Genomic DNA, 19,611 nt, shown 5'->3' with positions numbered 1-19,611 from the left:
GAGTTGAAACAAACCCCTTCATTCCCTGAGTTCCTTTTCATCTGGGTATTTTATCATAGCAGCAGAATGAAACTAGAATAAAATATGAAAATATTTTTATTGTGGCTTTCAAAAATAAAACAACAACAACAACAACAACAACAACAACAAAACCAATCTATTTTTGTGCTTTTTTTGGCTCTTTCGCCACCTAGGTGTGGCTGGCTACAAGGCCAAGAGAGAATGACAGTGATGAGGTCAGGTGGGTAGACAGAAGGCAGGGCACCAGAGGAGAAATGAGTCTCCGTGAACCACATGGAAATGGAATACATCTTCTTTGGGGACTGAGTCACAGGTCTATCCTGTAGCCAGAGACTGGGAAAACTAAGGTCGTTCAGTTCAGCAGGATGGACAATGTGGAAATTAGAAACCGGGCTTCCAAACCCAGCTCCTGTGTTTACTGAGTGACTGTAGGCAGGCCAGCCAACTTCCCGGGCTCGGCATCGTGGTCTGTGAAGTTGAGGAACGAAGGGCTTGGGGAAAGGATTAATTCAGAAGTGTGTTGAGAACTGCAAAATGCCGTAGACATGTTGATCAGGATTACAGAAGCAACGGAATTGATTGGCATTCTAAATTTATTATAATAAACTCAGATATAAATTCATTATACTGTGGTCAAGTGTTCTAAGCTTCCCCTTTGCCCTGTGGCTCTAGTTGGGTTTCTTGGCACACAACTGTATCCACAAGGCTAGGAGTCTGGGTTATAGGCATATTCTTTATATACCTGAGTGTATATACATTTATAGATATTTTTTAAAAAGTCCTCTCTCCACACACTCCAAAATACATTCTGTACAAAATATTGATCTAGAAAGCCAAACAACCAAGCAGCCATCTTTAGCGTGCTCTGAAAGTCCCTGGCTTACTGGAGAGTCAGACTGACTCACTCAGGATCACATGAGCCCTGGGACAGTGTGTTTTCTAGTTCTTTCCACCCGACTTAACAAACGACAGACTCTGGCTAGACTTGCACGCTTCCTTTTTCGTCTCTTTTTCTTGGCCTGTCTTCTGGGTGACTTTCTTGCTTCCAACCTTCAATGAGCAAAAAGAATAAAAGCACAAAATTTGTCAATACAGTCAGAACCCCAAATGGCCTATGCATTTTTTAAAAATTTATTTTATTTTTGTGATAAGGTTTCTCTGTAGGTTTGGAGCCTGTCCTGGAGCTAGCTCTTGTAGACCAGGCTGGCCTCGAACTCACAGAGATCCACCTGCCTCTGCCTCCCGAGTGCTGGGATTAAAGGCGCCACCACCACCTGGCTAAATTTGCCTCATTTTTAATTAAGTGTAAGTCTATATGTTTATGAGCACATGCATACATGTACAGGTGCCTGAGGAGCCCAGAGGCAGCAGATTGTCCCTGGAGCTGGAGTTCTAGGCATGTGTGAGATTCCTGCCATGGTGCTGGGAATCGAGCCCATGCTCTCAACTGATGGGCCATCAATTCCAGACCCTTCTGCAGTTTTTGTTTGTGGAACAAAGTAAAATATGTATGCCCACAGATATGAACAAGGGGGTACAATGATTGCACACTGCCACGCTCCCCAAAATAAGCCTCATGCGTGAGTACATCCTTGTGGCTCGCAGCGTGCGGACTGCTTTCCTTCCCTCTGTACTGGACGCCGTGTGTTTGAAAATTGGAGCTGTGTGATGGGGGCTGCCCCTAGGGTGGGGGTGTGTCCAGCATAGCTGTCACAGGACTGAAGGTGTCCCTCTGGCTCTGATGGCTTGACAAGAGAACCCGGCAGACTCTTCAGGGGGCCCTCACTCCTTTCTGAGTCCTTCTTACTCCCTCTGCAGGGGACACCATGGCAGCCACAGCCTGATGCTGCTCCCAGGTCTCAGCCAGGCTTTTTGGATGATGGTGGCTCCAAGGATCAGGGTTTACAGACTCTAGCTGACGTTCACTCGCTTCCTGTCACGTGACTGGGAAGAGGTCTGCAGTGTGCGTGTTTGTAGTCAAGTAGACGTGTGTGTGTGTGTGTGTGTGTGTGTGTGTGTGTGTGTGTGTGTGTGTAAACAGCATCCGGTCCTCTCCTTTGGTTTTCACGAGACACCCATCTCTGTTTCCACCTACACATCTCCCCATTTGTGGGTAGGTCACCACAGTCCCAGAAGCCCTCTTGCACACGACCCTCAATGCTCTGTGGACACCTTGGCCTTTTGAGTTCCTATCTAGCAGGATGCACGCTTCCTGCTGTTTCCTTCATATATGACTGCAGGCATTAGTATACACACACCCCCAAGGCAAATGGGAGCTGGCTGGTAATGGTGAGTTCCAGCTGTCACTATGCCACACCTCCCCCCCCACTTCCCACCGACAATCTCTGTCAGACGGAGACCAGGCTTGGGGCCTGTCTTTCTCAGAGACTTTGGAGTCATCCTGGGAAGGTTTATTATTATTATTATTATTTTAAAATTATTTATTTATCATGTATACAATATTCTGTCTGTGTGTATGCCTGCAGGCCAGAAGAGGGCACCAGATCTCATTACAGATGGTTGTGAGCCACCATGTGGTTGCTGGGAATTGAACTCAGGACCTCTGGAAGAGCAGGCAATGCTCTTAACCACTGAGCCATCTCTCCAGCCCCTATTATTATTTTTTTAATTACGTTTTATTTGTTTGGGTGTGTAGGCGTGTATGTACATGTGTGTGCATGTGTGTGTGTGTGTTGCATATGTGTACATGCCATGGATATAGTCAGAGTCCAAACTGCAGGAGTCTGTTGTCTCTACCTTGTGAGTACTGGGGACTAAACTTGGTATTAAGTACCCTAACATTCAGAGGTGTCTCTCCAGTCTCTGGAAACATCTTGACAGGAACGCTATCTCTTGATCCCTTTGTGCTTTAGGACAGCTTTGAAATTACCCTCCGGAGGCCCAGATGAACGGCAGATGGGAGCCTTATATGTTTGTTTTGTTTTAAATAATTGTATTGTTTTATGCGTGTGAGTGTTTTGCTTGTAAGGATGTGTGTGCCCCACACGCATGCCTGATACCTGACAAGGTCAGAAGAGGGTGCTGGATGCCCTGAAGATAGAGTTAAGATGACTGTGAGCCCCCACGTGGGGGTTGGGAATCAAATCCCAATGATCTGCAGAGCAACAAGTGCTCTTAACCAAGGAGTCAACTCTCCTGCCCTTGTTTTGTTTCCTTAAGACAAGATTTTGCCAGGCAGTGGTGGTGCACACCTGTAATCCTAGCTCTTGGGAGGCAGAGGCAAGTCGATCTCAGTAAGTTCAAGGCCAGCCTGGTCTACAAATCGAGTTCCAGGACAGCCAGGACTATTACACTGAGAAACCCTGTATTGAGGCCCCTTCCCCCACAAAAATATGTAGTCCATGTTGGCCTTGAAATGGTAGATAGCCCAGGCTAGCCTTGAATCCCTGATCCTCCTGCTTCTACCTCCAAGTGCTAGGATTACAGACCTGTGCTGCCTACTATACCCGGCCCTTTAATATGTTCTGAGAACCTGCATTCAGGATTCATTCAGGAGAGAAAAGCCGGTACAGAAGGCCACTCAGCCACTATTGACCTGACACCCAGGGAGGAAGCAACCAGACAGCAACCAAGATCTGTTCTTTATGTTTCTTTCACTGGGGGTTTCAATAAAACTGCCACCTGCAGGTGGTTCCCAAATGCCACTGCCCCAACCTGTTGTGGCACCAGAGCCAGAAAGATGTTTATTAAAAATAGAGTTCCAGGTCCAAGTGGTGCCACCTCCGTGTCTGCCAAGAGTGGGGGAAAAAGGGACTTTTGGTTTCTATTTGGCTTGACAAGGGAAGGGCCAGCAGAAGGCAGGTGTGCTCACGGACCTGCACAGAGGAGATAGCTGCCAACTTTGGAACAGCTGATGTCAACAGGAAGGGGCAGAGCCCTGGCAGAGCCCAGCCCGAGATGGCCTCCAGACAGACAGCACCCAGTGTTCAGTCTGCCATCTATGGGATCCCAGTCCACACCCTAAGGGACAGAACCCAGACCGCAGCAGTGCTGCCCAGGTGGAAATTACACACTGGGTCGGCTTTTTCTGGCAACCGCAAGGCCAAGCTGTTCCCAAGCAGCCACGGATGCCTTAGCCGTCTCCCCACATGCCTCTGTGGCCTCTGACTGGGTTGGACCCCTTGAAAGAGGCTCTGGAGCTCTGCCTGCTGACCTTTGCCTTCCCAACACTTTGGCCAAGGTAATTATTAGCCCTTGCATCAGCTTAACAACAAAAAAAAATAGTTCCGAGGCTAAGCAAGGAAGGCTTGTGAGTGTTCTGATCCGGTTTCCTTGTCAACCCTTCATTCATTATCACCCCTTGCTGACACTGTGCCTATCTTTCCCTATGCTCTCTCAACTCTATGAAAATGTCATGTATGGAATTCATGTATGCTTATATGTATTATGCATGTGCGCACATGTATATATACACATGTCAGTGCTAAGAAAGTTTGTATTTTAGATCTTTAGATCATGGCTACCCAACCTGTGCAGGTATGTGTGTGTGCATATGTGTGTTTGTGTGTTTTCATGTATGCGATTTACACATAAAGAATTTATGTCTGCCCTCTTGGAGGTGACATTGCCCCTTTGGGGGATGTACGATTAACCTCCACACCTGCCCTCATTTGCCACATCCTAGGCTCTCAGCTCATATCTGTCATAGGGTGAAACCTGGTGTTCATGCTTCCTACCCCACGCTCAGCAGTGTGGTAGCCCAGCCTAGGCAATCAGCAGGTCTTGAGGAGATGTTTTAGAACATAGAAAACTAGAGAAATGTCTACTTTGGCATGTAGCCCACAAACAATGACAAAAGACTATTGGCTGCAAGGGAGGGTGATGTGGGATTCCCCTCTGTGTGCTGTGAATATGTTTTATTGCCATTGGTTAATAAAAAAAAATGCCAATGGCTTAACAGAATAGAGCTAGGTGGGAAAACTAGACTAAATGCTGGGAAATACTAGGCAGAGTCAAGGAAAAGCCATGTATCCTGGCCAGAGACAGATGCCGGAGGAAACTTTACCAGGTAAGCGCGCAGGGTCAGAAAGCACAGGGCGAACCTTGACTCTTCCCTGAGGAGCCACACCCACACTTGAGTATGTCTGACCTAACCTTTGTGCTGAAACCTACACAAAACTCTCTGTATTAAAAACGAAAATCTCCAATTCTGCTTTATAAACTGGCTTGTCTTAAAGTGCTTTTCATCACTGATGCTCCGAATCCTGGTTTAGCATGAGTCGAGGTCCCTGAAGCTCAAGAGAACTCTTCAGGCTGTCAAGGGTGATACTCGTGTGTGTGTGTGTGTGTGTGTGTGTGTGTGTGTGTGTGTGTTTGAGCACTGAGGCCAGGCCATACTGGGGGGTGCTATGCCTCCTTCATTTGCACCCCTGAATCTCGGACAGATTTACCTCCCCTTTCGCGTACAGAGGAAGTGCGTCTCTCCCCAGACTTCCACAAGCTCGCCTCTGCTTTCAGCAAGGCAGAGTGCCGATTGGGGCAATTCCAGGAAGGGCTGGATCGCAACTGCGAAGGTTTGGTCTATTGAAAATGTCAAAGTCTTGATTCTCAGCTCTTAAAAAAGAATATTTTAGGTGGTGTTCTCTCGGAATTGGAGAGAAATGCTTAGCGGAACTGTGGTAAGTTTACTGGCCCGGAATACCCAATATCTCCTCATTAACTGTGTGGCTGGAGACACTTCGGTCTCTGAGCCTCAGACCCTTCCTCTGTGGGTGAGGTTAACCCCCGCCCCAGAGGTGGGGAGATGCCATGTGCTGCTGAGGCTAACCGGTTCCTTTCTTTCTGGCTCACCTGGAGATTGGAGTTCTGCATCTTTCTCTTGACCACCTCTACAAATATGCGTCTCTTTAACACAAAAAAGACAGTGACAGCATTTAGTATAGACTTGCATTGCCTTTTGCGTCAGGGAGAATGGATTCCTCTCTATTTTAAGATGCTGTTCGTTTGGAATGTTGGGCCTGTTTTTTGGAAGGGGGGCAGGAAGTGACACATTTGCTTGCAGTAGGGGTGGTGCTGCTTTGGGAGTACAGGGGCTCCTGCGTAGTCGGTTAGGGATCTCTGATTAGATTCTTCCTTGGAGGAGACTGGCTGGCTGAGGGCTCTCCCAGAGAACATAGACCCTTTTCAGGGGGCAAAGCTTCTTCTGCTGGTGGCAGGGCCTTGCAGCACAGTGGGACAGAGGACTCAGGGGGCCATACGGTACAGGCCTAAGGAGACCACAGTGACTGCCCTGCTCTCTGGGGATCACCTGCGGGGGAAGCCATTGCCACCCCAGTCCTGCAGGCTGTTCAGATTCAGAAGTGTTGGCCCTGGTGTCTTCCAGAGCCAAGTGGGGTAATTCTGGGAAGAGAGACCCTTCAGAGGTTCAGGGGTACCAGAGGGAGGGGTAAGCTGGGATCTCCTGGTCAGCAAGTAAGCCCAAGGTACTGTTAGGGACAGGGAGTTCCCAGAAAGCTCTGAACGCCCTAAAGATAGCCACCTTTAGGGCTCTGGGTGGAGCAAGAGGAAGAGAGATTGGGTGAACTATGGACCAGGAGCCTGGGTCCTTCCTAAGAAGCTGGGAAGGAGGTGGTGGACGGACTTTTGGGCTTCTGTTCTTGTTTCACACATTTCTCAGAGAAGCTAAAAAACACCACCACCCAAACCGCAAAGCAAAATACATCTCGCGAGCCAGCTGAAGCACACCTGTTGGCAGCTGTTGGTGGCAGCTGCTTCTGGGTCTCCCACCTTGGCACCAAGCTGGAGTCCAACCAATACTCATTGGTGGACTGCCAGAGAAAACCGTGCCCAAGTCAGTTCCAGCTTCGTAATGAAAGCACATTGCTAAGAACATATATCCCCTGTTCAGTGTTCGGGACGGACATAGACTAAATTACTAGTTGTTGTTGTTTTCTGAGTTCAAAAGGCAGAGGGCATGGCTCTGTAGTTTGCATGCTCCCAGCGCGCAAACGGCCCTAGGTTCTACCCCAACACCGCAGAAGAACAACCCCGCCATGAAATTCAGCTGTAACTGGCTGTCGTGTTTACTTTCCCCTCCTACTCTGGCAGCCCCACCAGGCTCTCCCCAAGCCCCACGGAGGGAGGGAGTGGGGGCTGTCTCCTGGGACGGGCAGAGTGAATGCGTCAGTCTCTTCCGTACTCCCCAAACAGCTGTCCCCGGAATTCTTTGAGGCCTGAATTTAGCTGGCAGCTGCCCTCTGGGTATTTTGTACTTAGGGGGCCTTGAGCTTGCAGTTGTTCAATATTTATCACGTCGGGGCAGGAGAGATGGCTGTTAGGAGCTCGGACTGCTCTTTAGGGGACTTGAGTTTGGTTCCCAGGGTCCCTGTTAGAGGCTTAGGACCAACTGCCTGAAACTCTAACTCCATGCCTTCTGGCCTCTGCAGGAAACTGCACATCTTGGCCCAACACACACACACACACACACACACACACACACACACACACACACGAACACACACTTGCATGCACGCACACAGGCACACACGCATGCACACATACACGCATATTCACACATACAGGCACACACACACATACATGCATGCATGCACACACATGCGCGCACTCACCCCCATGCACATGTGCACGCATGCTCCCAAATGCATATGCACACACGCATGTCACAAACCTGGCTTAAGGGGCCTAGGCTTGGACAATGACCACTATCTAGGGTCTGCAGTATTATAAAGTGGCCATTTAAAACTTTCCTTTTTCTTACTATCTTTTTTTTTTTTTTAAAGTACTGGGGATGGAACCCAGGGCTTTTCATATGCTAGGCAAGGACTCTACCACTGACCTGCAGCCCCCAGCCCTGGTTTGGGTACCTTTCTCTTTCCCTGTTTTCTTGTTTTCTCCTCTTTCTGCAGCAGAACCCTTTACCCAATTCAACTCCCACGAGTATGTGGCATAGAAAATGTATGTAGTGAAGCCACTCTGGCTAATGTGGGATCAGAGGTGTCGTCATCCTTCCCATGGAACCCAAGGACTCTGAGGAACCCTAGCTCACTGCTCCGGAATCTATTTGTGAATGAAGGCCAGCCGGCAGACAGCCGCGCCCTGAAGGGCAGAGCCGGGGAGCTGGACTCAGGGGGATGGGAGGACATCAGGAGCTGCTCTCAGGTGTGACTCCATGGATGCGGGGTTGCTTTCACCAAGACTACTCTTGGGGATGTAGTCCATTATGTCACAGGAGACCCTGCTCCAGGGGAATACGCTGGATGGTCCTTGTTCTGAGGACACTGGGAACCGCTCGTGTCCTGTATTAACTGGGGACCAAGTGGGATGGATCTCCACTTCCTGGCTGCCAGGAAGCCTGGAGTGAGATGAAAGTTGATGCAGGTGTGAGGGCTGCTATAGTGGGGAACTTTCATCTCCATCCTGGGTCCCACTTTGTACCCCTTGCCCTTCATCCTTAGGATGGAGGTCCTGGGATACCCCCACTCTCTCCCTTTCTTCTTTTCTCACGACTTTGTTTCCGAATCCCCAGGTCATTCAGTGTCCAAGATGTTTTGTCCCATCAGTCAAAAGTTTTCTTACACTTCGGGACCCTGGGTTAGACACTTGCCTGTCTCCTAGGTCCTCTGTCCAAAGTGCCAGTAGGCAGTGGGCAGGGTGAAGCTGGGAGGGAGGACGGGGAGGGGTGCCAGTGTCCCTGGGCAGGGTGGGCTGCTGTTCATTGCGGCGGGGCTTTCATCCTTGCCAGGACAGGCCACTGGGCCCGGGGCTGCCCAATCTCGCCGCTTTGCTTCGTACCTGCCTCTCATTGTCTTTGAAGGGACAGCAGCAGGATGCCTCTTTTTTCTCTTGAGCCTCGACTCGATCCTGAGTGAAAATATCAGGTGAGGGAAAGAGCGTTTAGTCTGTCCTGTTCCAACCTGGGGTATACCTACGAGGGCTTCTGGGAGATGCTATGTTTCACGGCCCAACGCTTTCAGAAGAGGCACGTGGGAGGGTGGAACCCTTTCTTTCTTCAGCACTTTCCCTCCATCCTCCATACCACGTATCTGCATCTTATGTTCCGGCCTCCATCCTCTGGCTCTCAATCCATTCCCATCCAATATACTTACTGACTTGTTTCATTTTTTTAAAAAATTTAATTTGTTTATTTATTTAGTGTCTGTGTGAGCCATGAGCTCATGTGGCGGTTAGAGAATAACTCAAGAGAGCCTTTATTTAACAAGCCAACCTCGCCTGTCCAACGTCTACTGGTTTCTACTTTTTGGCCACAGTGGGACAGAGGCAGAGAGGATCTGGACCATTTCTGGGCCCACGTTGATCTTAGAAAGAAGTGAATTAATTAAACGGAATAAGGATGATGGCAGTGACCAAAGGTATCAGTGGACATCCCACCTGCTCAGGCTTTATGCCCGCACTCTGGTTGAGTTGAATCCCGTGAGCCGTGCCCTGTTTATATTCTCATCCTGAAGACATGGGAGGGGCTTGGGGCTCTGGCCTAGCTGAAACTGCTCCTAACAGCAGCGCCCGAGCCCCCTGGGCTGGGATTTGTCAGGCTGCAGCCTGGAAAAGAGTGAAGTTTTCTCCCGTGGCTAAAGCAGCCACTGATAGCAGCTGTTCTCACATTTCCAGGCCTGACAAAGCCCGGGAAAGGGCTCACAGGCTTCTCAGAGGGCAGCTCCCGGGTGTTCAAAAGCTTTCTATTGAAAATTCCCATCTGAGCCATTCACGGAAAGTATCTGCTCTTTCTTGGCTGAGGCCCCAGCTGCATTCACCAACTAGAAAAGACTGCTTTACAATAGGGCTGCCAGTCCTACGGGAGCAGGAAAAGCCTTGGGGTTTGCTGGGCTCTCAGCTGTGCAGGGGGCAGAACCAGCCCCAACCGTCTGGAGTTGCCTTTCTCTCCCTGTAGGTCTGAGTTTTCTGGGGTGCTGCCGGCATTCTGCCATATACCCTTCCCCACTCTCCTGTAAAGTGGGTCCTGTTTGCCGCTGCCGTAGTTGAGAAGCCAGAGACGTGGGATGGTCACCTACTGGTCACTAGGTCTCAGAGGTGGCACAGACCCTATGGTTTGACTCCAAAGTTGACCTCTTCATTCTGAGACCGGCGCCTTATCCGGGAATATGGAAACGGAACAGGACTGAGCACAGCCAGGGGCATTGCCACGGTCCGATTGTCCCACAGAGAGAGCTCTGAGGTCCCAGGCTGTGTGTGTATCCAAGATGGGGGTTTTCTTAGTGTTTCATCGCACAGTTGAAGGTGTTAGTTTACAGACAGTCAAGCCCCCCTCAGAAAGACAAACAGTGAATGCGCTGTCCCTCATGTGTGCCTCCCGGGCTTTCTGTAGACACAGATTATAAAATTGAGTATGTTTATATGACACGAGAGTAGGACCAAACATGTGTGGGGACCAAGGGGCTTGTGGGATTGAGAAGAGGAATTATGGGAGAGAGTGTGCGTGCATAATGTATAGTATATATGTGCAGGAGAGTGTCCTCATGTAACCCGGTGCCATGTGCAAGGCCTATACATCAATGAAAAGTCAAGAAAAGAAAAAAAGGGTGTTTTAAAAATACACTGGTGTATGCATGTACATGTGTGTGTGTGTGGTGTGTGTCTATGCATGTGTATGTCTCTGTGTCTGTGTATCTGTGTGTGTGTGGTGTATGTGTCTGTCTGTCTGTCTGTTTTGGAGCAGCGTGGTTCTGAAGCTCCAGACGGGAAGTTTTCCTCCCTCGGGCCCAACCAGTCCATCTTTATGATATTACGAAGGAGACTTTGAAAAATGTTAAGCCTCCTTGAGAAAAAATTAGATGTAAAATTTTTCTTAAAGTATTGATTTTCCTTTAAGACCCCTTCCCTTAAAAACAGGCTTTCACCAGGCGCCCTCAGACTCCCAGGGAACACCTGCCCTGCCTCCTGAGTGAAAATACGCTCCTAGGATGGACAGATGACTTCGAATTTCTTTTCCCTTAGCAAACAAGAGTCTCTGACAATATATAGAGTCACAGGCCTGTTATGACAAGCAGAGCTCTAGAGTGACATCCCCACCACCCTGGCAATCAGGGGAGTGTACAGGTCACAGGGGCCCGTGAGGCTGAGGGCGTGGTGGGGGTTCTGTTCTGTTGCTGGGCTGCCTAGCATTGCGGCCCTTTGTCAGTCTCGGTTCTCCTCTGAGCCTGCCGCCCCAGGCTGAGCCCCTTGCAAGCTGCGGAATGCAGCAGGTGCAGGATGGAGTAAGCGCGCGCCCAGCAGCAGGCATCACGTGACCTCGGGTGGAGCGTGACGTTTATCAGCTCGACGTGGCCGTGCTGCAGCTCCATCTCTCTCTCTCCAGACTGTAAAGCCCGAGAATTTGCAAGGTTCCATCCCTAGCTCTGCGGGGACCCCTGCTGCAGGTTCAACTGGACCGGTTCAGGTCACCCACGCAGGATGTCTGGTGCCAACGGGCTGGGCTGCCGCATTGTGTGTGAAGGAGGCGGCTCATGAATAATGCATGAGACACTGATTATGCAAATCTTCAAGTTCTTAGATTTTTCAGCCAGCACACCACAATGGGCTACTGGGGGGCCCTCTGAGGTCCTGTTATGTGGTTTTGAGTCTGATCTCAAGGACCTGGGCTGCCAAGTCTCAGGGGGCACCTTGGGAAGAAGTGGGCACCCTGGCAAGTTCAGCCTCTTGTCATTGCTTCAACTGTCCTGGCATGGCTCAGTGCCAAAGGCCCCTGTGATCTGCCTAGGGTAGCCCCTGGCACACACATGTGGAGGCTTGTAATCTTTAATTCAAAAGGATGAGTGTGCAAGCAGTGTTTGGGGCTGCTTTCTCTGCTGGGCAGGGCTGGGCTTCTCCAGTGACTCTGCCCCTGCCCCCAGTAAAGCTTCCTGGATGGGGAGGGGCATCTTCTTTTGATGTCCTGGCCTCCTCAGAGCTCACCCCTGCCCCACAGTGTCACATGCATGTTGACATACACAGAAGAGTCATGTGTGTGTCTATGCCAACACAGACGCATACACTGTTGTAGTTACACATATACAAGTATGTCCATTGTCATGAATATTTGCATACTTGCACACAGTCATATACATGTAAACACTCATATATATATGTACATATACATACATATGTGAGTGTGTACACACACGTGCACCCACACATAAACATGCAGCTCCAAAGTTGAAAAAGATAATCATTACAAGGGAATCCTGGAGGGAGAGCCCAGCATACAGTACAGGAATCAGGGGAGACGCCTGGGGCCATGGTGCAGCCCTATTTACCAGCCACTGTGTGAACCCGGGCCAACCTCTCAACCCTCTGTTTTTACTGTTTTTTTCTTATTCTTTTAGACAGGGGCTCATCTCATGTGGCTCAGGTGGGCCCCAAACATGGCTATGCACTCTTAACCCTCCTGTCTCTTTCTCCTCCTGAGTCTGGGCTGGCTGGCTATGTACTCTTAACCCTCCTGTCTCTCCTCCTGAGTCTGGGCTCACAGGCAGGCATCACCACACCGGGTTTATGCAGTGGGTTTATGCAGTGCCGGGGATCTGACCCAGGGCTTTGGGAATGAATGCTCGGCAAGCACTCAACCAACCGAGCTACGTCCCATCCCCAGCCCTGGTCTCTCAACCCACTGAGGCACCATTTCTTCATCTGGAAAAAAAAAAAAATCAGGGCCATGGCCCTCACTGGGAAGGCCCTTTGATGACGCTAGTATATGGCCACGGCTGTAAAGTGGAGATGGAGCCGTGGGCCTGACCCATCATGAAGAGATGGTGGCTGTGGTTAATTTCCTTGTTAGTCTGATCCGAGCCTGAGGTCTGTTCTGTCCTAGCAAGAGCTGAGGGGGCTGCCGCGGTGGCTCAGAGGGTGAAGGTGTCTACTGCCAAGCCCGACAACCTGAGTTTGATCCTTGGGACCCACAGGGTAGAAGGAAAGAACTGGCTGCTGAAATTGTCTTCTGACACCCACGCGTGCACTGTAGCACGTGCACGCCCATGCACAGACAGTGAAATAAACAGATGCAGTTAGAAACAGCACCAACAGACGCTGTTAACCGGCGAGGTTAAGAACCTGCTTAACATCTTAAAGCAGGTGCTGGAGAGCAGAGTGCTGAGCCCAACTAGGCTTGTTGGCCAGAAAAGCTATTCTGCCACCTTCTGCACTGTAGGGGTCTTCCTGGGATTGTTCTAGCATTTCCTTTTTCTTTTTGAGGTGGAGTTTTCTGTGTAGCCCCGACTGTCCTGGAACTCACTCTGTAGACCAGGCTGGCCTTGAACTCACAGAGATCCTCAGGTGTGTGCCCCCCCCACTCCCAGCTGTCCTTTCTAAGGGGCCAAAAGGCTCACCTTCTGCTGCCTGAAGGCCCTGTTGAGCCTCCTCTCCTGGTACAGCTGCTGTTCTGTGCGCTCCAGGGCCTCCTTCAGCAGCGCCTTCTCCTCGGCTTCTTTGTAGATGTCATCCTCCAGCTTTGCCACCTGCGCCTGGTACATCTGGATGGACACTTTGCTCTGCCTGGGTGCATGGACAGACAGAGTGCCGTTTCCCCTTAGCGTCCCCACTCGCTATCAAGGCCCCAGCCTCTCTAGATCCTTCCATATGGAGCTGACTTCTGAGATCATGACAAAGACTTGGGGACGAGAGTGCAGAACACACTGGACATGGACAGCATTGAATGACTCAAGATGGCAGGCCTTTCCAGTGCTCTAGGGTGCCGGTGGGGACCTGCAAGTCTGAGTGAAATCAAGGTTCAAGTGTGTGTGAATGTGAGCACGCATGTGTGGAAGCCGGAGGATAAACTCAGGTATAAAACCCTTGTCTTGTTGAAGGCAGGATCTCTCTGCTGCTTTTCTGTTTTGTATGCCAGAACAATGAACCCCATTTCTGCCTCCCACCTTCCCACAGGAACAATAGAACTGTAGACACCCCTGCTACTGTTCGTATATGGATCCTGGGGATTCAAACTCAGTTCCTTGCCATTGTGGGACAAGTGCTTTTGCCTATAGAACCATCTCAAACCTTATATTATCGTGAGACAGGGTTGCATGCTACCCAGGTTTGCTTTGAACTTTCTGTGTAGCAAAAGATGGCCTTGAACTCCTGATCTTCCTGCCTCTACCTCCTGAGTGCTGGGATTATAGATGTGAACAGACTCTGTGCCAAGTTTTATGCACTGGGATGGAACTCAGGGCTTAACGCCTGCTAGGCTTCAGGAGGTCATGTCCCCCAACTGGTGTTTTTCCTTAATCTGCATCCCGGCCTCTGACTTGTCCCAGCCCAGGCAGGGACCACAGGCAGTGGCGGTACCTGAGCTGCTCCAGTTCCCGCTCGCATCCTAGCAGGAGTTCCTCTTTCCTCTGAAGCCGGTTCTTGAGCTGAGTGATCTTATCAAACACCAGGTCCAGGTCCTTCTGCCGGAGGTGGTTGATCCTCTCACGCTCTTTGGGTGAGACGTGTTTCAAGTTCACGTGGCCGGACATGTCCTTGATGTTCATCAGGCTGCCAAGCGTCTTGCTCATGTCCATGTACTGCAAGGAGATGGGGTGCTGGTGAGGGCAGCGCTAGGGGCTGCCTGGAGGCCATCGGGAGGCTGGCGTTGACTCTAGCGCATTCTTTGCAGCTGGAGGAAGCAAACCAGTATGTCGAAGTGACTGCAGTCAGGTCTTTCATGTCCCCCACAGCCATGTACAATAAGTCCTTTCCGGAATGGGTGGAGATTGGCAACAGACTTTAACACTCGTTCTAATGACGGAGCTTTCAAGGAATTGGCCTATGTGTTGATTCCTGACCCATGCTGGATAGCAGCCGGGTCTGGCTGAGTTATTAGAATGGCTCAATAAGACTCAGAGGTTAATACTTAGTAAACAGCCCTGTGGTTAATGGTGATGACATGTGGGGACCAGTGCTGGGCAGAAAGGAAGGGAAGGGAAGGGACGGCGCGTGCACACACCAGCTTCTCGCTGAGTTCTAAGGCTTCTGCAGCATCTGTTTTCATTGACTTCTCAACAGCCAAGTTGGAGGTTGAGCTGAAAAGGCCATTCTGAGGCTGAAATGAAAGAGAAATGAGCACGCCCTTGGCGGTCTGTTGGTGTCAGCCATGAGGAAGCTAGGACCCTGTGTGATTGTGGAAGAGGGGTTCCACAGGTTTCTTATCTCTATTCCTGACCATCTAGATGGAATTATTGGTCATTGGCTTTGCTATATGTCTGCCAGTTTCTCCTCTGATGTCTTTCCTCTAGAACAGCGTCTCTCAGCCGGGTTAAGTTTCCACCCACTCTAGAACAGTGTCTCTTAGCAGGGTTAAGCTTGCACCCCACTTTTTCTGGGTTGTTAGTGATGTCTGGGCTCATCGGAAGAGGGCAAGTGTTACTGGCACCCAAAGGGAGGATGATGAGGTTGCCACTGAACCAGACAGCCCCCTGTCAAACTAGCTTGGAGTCATCTGACCCTAGATATGGAGTGTGTGGAGACGGAGGCCAGTGGCCAACCTCACGTGCCATTTCTCAGGAGCTGTCTGTCCTCTATCTTGTTCTTTGATACAGTGTCTCTCACCAGGTCCTGAGGCTTGTTGATCCCCAGAAATCCTTCGGTCTTCACTTCCCTAGCACTGGGATTTCAAGAGCACACTACAGTGCTCAGCTCTGCTCTTTTCTTTTCTTTTCTTTTCTTTTCTTTTCTTTTCTTTTCTTTTCTTTTCTTTTCCTTTCGAGACAGGGTTTCACTGTGTACCTCTGGCTAGTCTGGACTCACTCTGTAGACCAGCCTGGCCTCGAACTCACAGAGGTCTGCCTGCCTCTGCCTCGCAAGTGCTGGGATTAAAGGTATGCACCACCATGCTCCCCCCTTTTTAATGTGGGTTCTGGGGATCAGACGCAAGTCACCATATTTGTGTGGCAATTACTTTACCAATTAAAGTATCCCAGCCCTTGACCCAAATATTGTGTCAGTGTTGAGAAGCCCTGGCCAAAGCGACATGCTCCATAGAATGGGGACCATGCTGCCGTCTGTGTGTACCCAACTCCTGTGCCTAGCATGGCAGTCACTGGTCACACAGTGGCACAAGATGTGCCTAAGGGATGAATGACGGCTACATAGGAACAATGTGTTCTTCTTTTGTTAGAGGAACCTCATTTTCACAGGACAGAAGCGAGTCCTTCAGAAGGTGTGGCCCCAGTGTTCTCTGGGTGGGTGAGGCTCCCTTGGACTATTTCCTGAGATGATGTGGGCCGGGTCATCCAGCTGTGTAAGATCTTGCTATGCTCTGCATCAGCCAGCTGGCCTCTGGGAGCTCCAACTGGAAGCATGGGACAGAAACCAGGCCAGGCAGAGAATCAGAGAGCCTTGCGCAACTGTGACACACACACCTCGTCAGGACCCAAGTGGACCCTAGCCTTCAGTAGGCACATCACGGGCATCTTAGTTGGTCCTTAGCATCTGCAGGTGCTGCCAAGTGACCCCTGGAGATCAAAAGAGCACCCAAGAAGACCCTGACCATAAAACCAGAAAGGCTTGACAGTGGTAACTGTGGCTTGACAATTGATAAGAGGAGAAATGGTGATATATTGAAATAAGAAAAGATTGTGTGTGTGTGTGTGTGTTGTGCACATGCATCTGGTGTGTGTATGTGTGAACACATGAATGATGTATGTATGTCCAGGTGTGTATAACCCATGTGTGTGTGTGGAGGCCAGAGGAGGTTGGGTGTCCTGCTCTGTCACTCTCTGCCTTATTCCCTTGAGACAGGGTCCCTCACTGAACCTGGAGCTAGGCTGGCAAGACTCAGCGATCCCCCTGTCTCCATCTCCCATAATGTTGGAGTTAGAGGTGGGTGTGTGGGTGCGCCCCGCTCTTTCCATGGACACTGGGGATTTGAACTCAGATCCTCATGTTTGAAGAGCAAATGCTCTTACCCATTGAGCCATCTCCCCAGCCCTCACGGCTTTGAAGATGACAGTAAACCGAGCAGAGTCCTCTCCACCCCTCTCTGGGACCCGCCCCCTTTTCATCCTTCTCTGCAGACGCCAGACAGCCAGGGACAGAGTACAGGCTCCATCCTTCTGTATCTCTGTGACCTTGGATGAGGCACTTGGCTTCTGAAACCTTAATTCTTCATCTGCAACATAGGGACAGTGGAAATGCGACAGCCCAGCTGCTGCGAGGATTCGCTGAGCATCTGAAGGGCGCAGCTCACGCTCAGCACACAGCAAGCGCTCCATCCTTACGGGCTTTCCTTCCTTCCTACTCCTCTTAGAATTCGAATAGCTTCCAACCTTGGAGGATCAGGGCTTTGAAAAGCAGAGTTGGGAGGTCCCCTGCTGTGTACTGGCAGTAGAGGGTCATCCTCAAGGGGACTGGCCTGTCTGGGAAGCAGAGTCAGGCATGAGATCTAGCTGACCTGCCATCTGGAAGCTGTCCCTCCATACCCAACCCTGGAGACGGGGTGTGCGATTTTTATTAAGAAAACTAGCTCACTTCAAATGCATTCACATCCAATGCTGGTAAATGCCCAGAAAGATAGTTAGATAGAATATTGGTTCAGATAGGACAACTCTGGTGTTCATTTTAGAAGCTTCCACATGTCTTATTCTTAGTGTGTCAGCCAGTATGTCGTCGGTGGGTCCTGCGATTGACACACTGACCTGAGCTGTCCATTGTCATGTGTCCATCAGCTACTTAGTCTAACATCCTTTAGGTTGTAAGGTCACTTTTAATGTCACAATCACTCCTGAGAATCTTGTTATCTAAGGTCCCACTCCTTCCTTGGATAGCATTTAGCAATAACAGCTACCTATTATGTAGTATAAATTCTGAGTCAGGCTCTGGCCAAAGCATCCGTAGAGTTACCTTGATTTTTGTTGTTGTTGAGATGGTCATAAGTAGCCTTGGTAGACCTAAAATTTAGCATGTCATCAAGCGCGACCTGTACCCCTGATATTCCTGCCTGGACTCCCGAGTCCCAGGACTACAGGTGTGTGTTGCTGCACCTGGCTCTCCTTTCAGGGTTTCGTCAAAGCCTTGCTGGGGGACACACAGCATGCAGTCTGGACCCCATCACAGGACTCTCTGGCTCTCCCACCCCAGTGTCCTTCTGCTTGTATGTGTTCATGCCTTCGGGTTCCAGGGAACAGCAGACTTTGACAAACTCACGGCATAGTCTCCTGAATCAGCCTGTTGGACATTTTCCGCAGGATGTCACATCTCATGGGAAAAGGAGGAGTCCTTTGTGCTTCAGTGACCAGTGTGGCTCAGAGTCAAAGCTGTGACAGACTGTACCGTGCAGATGGAGGCCACTGTCTGCGCCACTATCCAGAAACTCACTGGCGGGTGTGTGCAGACAGACACCTGCTTATCAGGGAGGCCCTGGCCCCGAACCTCCAACACACTGGCTTGCAGCTCAGCTCACATCAGCCCTAATGCCCACCCTCTTGTGTCAGTCACTGCAGAGATAAACGATTTTTGGTTACCGATCGGATCTCTATTCTTGAGAGAGTTGTCAAGTCGGGCTTTGGGTCTAATAGTATTTTCTGTACATTTTTTTCCATTCTCAGAGTCTTTAGTTCTAGGAACGATTCATTCGCATGGTCCTTATGATCTACAAAAGAAATGATTTAGACTTAGGAAGGCATCATTTCATAGCATCGCTGTAGCTATGGCTTACGGGACAACTCACCACAGGACCGTTCTTAATCCTCACGACCTCTCTGGCAGATAAGGAAACCAAGGCCTAGAGAAATTAAATGATTTGCCCAAGGCCACACACTGAGTATGAGGCTTTGGCCCCCAAGCTGTCACTGCAGAGGTGAACGTCACCTAAGGCCTTTCAGGTGCAGAGATGAGGATGGGATTTGTACTGGGACACCCGGTGCTCAGTGCCTTGCTTGGCCACCAGCTGCCCAGTCGGAGCCAACGCCAGCCTTTCTGAATGAGGCATCTAAGAGGCACCCCGGGGCTCAAATTCAGGTAGCTTTAGACTATGACAAAGTTCCCACCCGGCCACAGTGAAATAAGGAGGAGGACGACAGTGAGCTTTTCGTGTCCTATTTATTTAACATCAGGGCCTGCACTTGACTCTGAGGCGGGGCCGGGCCCATCTCTGTTAGTGTAATCCAGGCTCTGGGGGCCCCCAGGCTGGGACTAAGGAGCAGAGAACTTACTGGAGGAGTTGGCCTTCTCCAGTTCTTTGATTCGTATCCGGAGTTCCGACAAGGCCTTTCTCTGCCGCTGGATGACTTCCTCGTGTCGAGACCCTTTGCACTTGGCCCCCAGGTCACTGAAGAACTGTTCCTGGAGACAGGGTGGCACAGACAGCAGCTCCATAAGGGTCCAGGTATTTCCCTCAGATTCCCGGGGACGTGAACAATTCCTGTTCAGTGGGAACCCTGCCACTCAGCACTTCTGGAAAATGCCATGAGAGCTTCGGCAGGGAAGGGATTTACATTTTTCATCGCAAATATCAAATCCCGTGTGGGAGGGTTTCTGACTCCTCTTCCTGCTTAGTGGTACTATGAATAAAAACCCCCAGACTCCGTCTCTGCAGCCCTTATTTTTTCTTCTAATGCTTTCATGCCTGTGGCTTTGCTTTTTTTTTTTTTTTTTTTGAGACAGAGTCTGAGATTAAGCATG

General features: G+C 50.2%; 1 protein-coding gene across 1 annotated transcript in view; it reads right to left on the bottom strand.

Moving 5' to 3' along the window:
* Positions 1–605: 605 nt before the first annotated feature.
* Positions 606–19,611, bottom strand: part of Fhad1 (forkhead associated phosphopeptide binding domain 1) — a 123,133-nt gene continuing 104,127 nt past the window's right edge. The window contains exons 27-34 of the mRNA XM_026781790.1: positions 19,143–19,272; positions 18,453–18,580; positions 14,939–15,034; positions 14,296–14,516; positions 13,338–13,503; positions 8,794–8,862; positions 5,833–5,886; positions 606–1,071 (exon numbers count right to left, since the gene is read on the bottom strand). Coding sequence (XP_026637591.1) covers positions 961–1,071; positions 5,833–5,886; positions 8,794–8,862; positions 13,338–13,503; positions 14,296–14,516; positions 14,939–15,034; positions 18,453–18,580; positions 19,143–19,272 — 975 coding nt within the window. The 3' untranslated portion in view covers positions 606–960. The remainder of the gene's footprint in view (positions 1,072–5,832; positions 5,887–8,793; positions 8,863–13,337; positions 13,504–14,295; positions 14,517–14,938; positions 15,035–18,452; positions 18,581–19,142; positions 19,273–19,611) is intronic.

The sequence above is a fragment of the Microtus ochrogaster genome, chromosome 10 (assembly GCF_000317375.1).
Source record: "Microtus ochrogaster isolate Prairie Vole_2 chromosome 10, MicOch1.0, whole genome shotgun sequence".
NCBI classification, from domain to species: domain Eukaryota; kingdom Metazoa; phylum Chordata; class Mammalia; order Rodentia; family Cricetidae; genus Microtus; species Microtus ochrogaster.
This window is presented reverse-complemented; position numbering and strand designations above follow the sequence as displayed.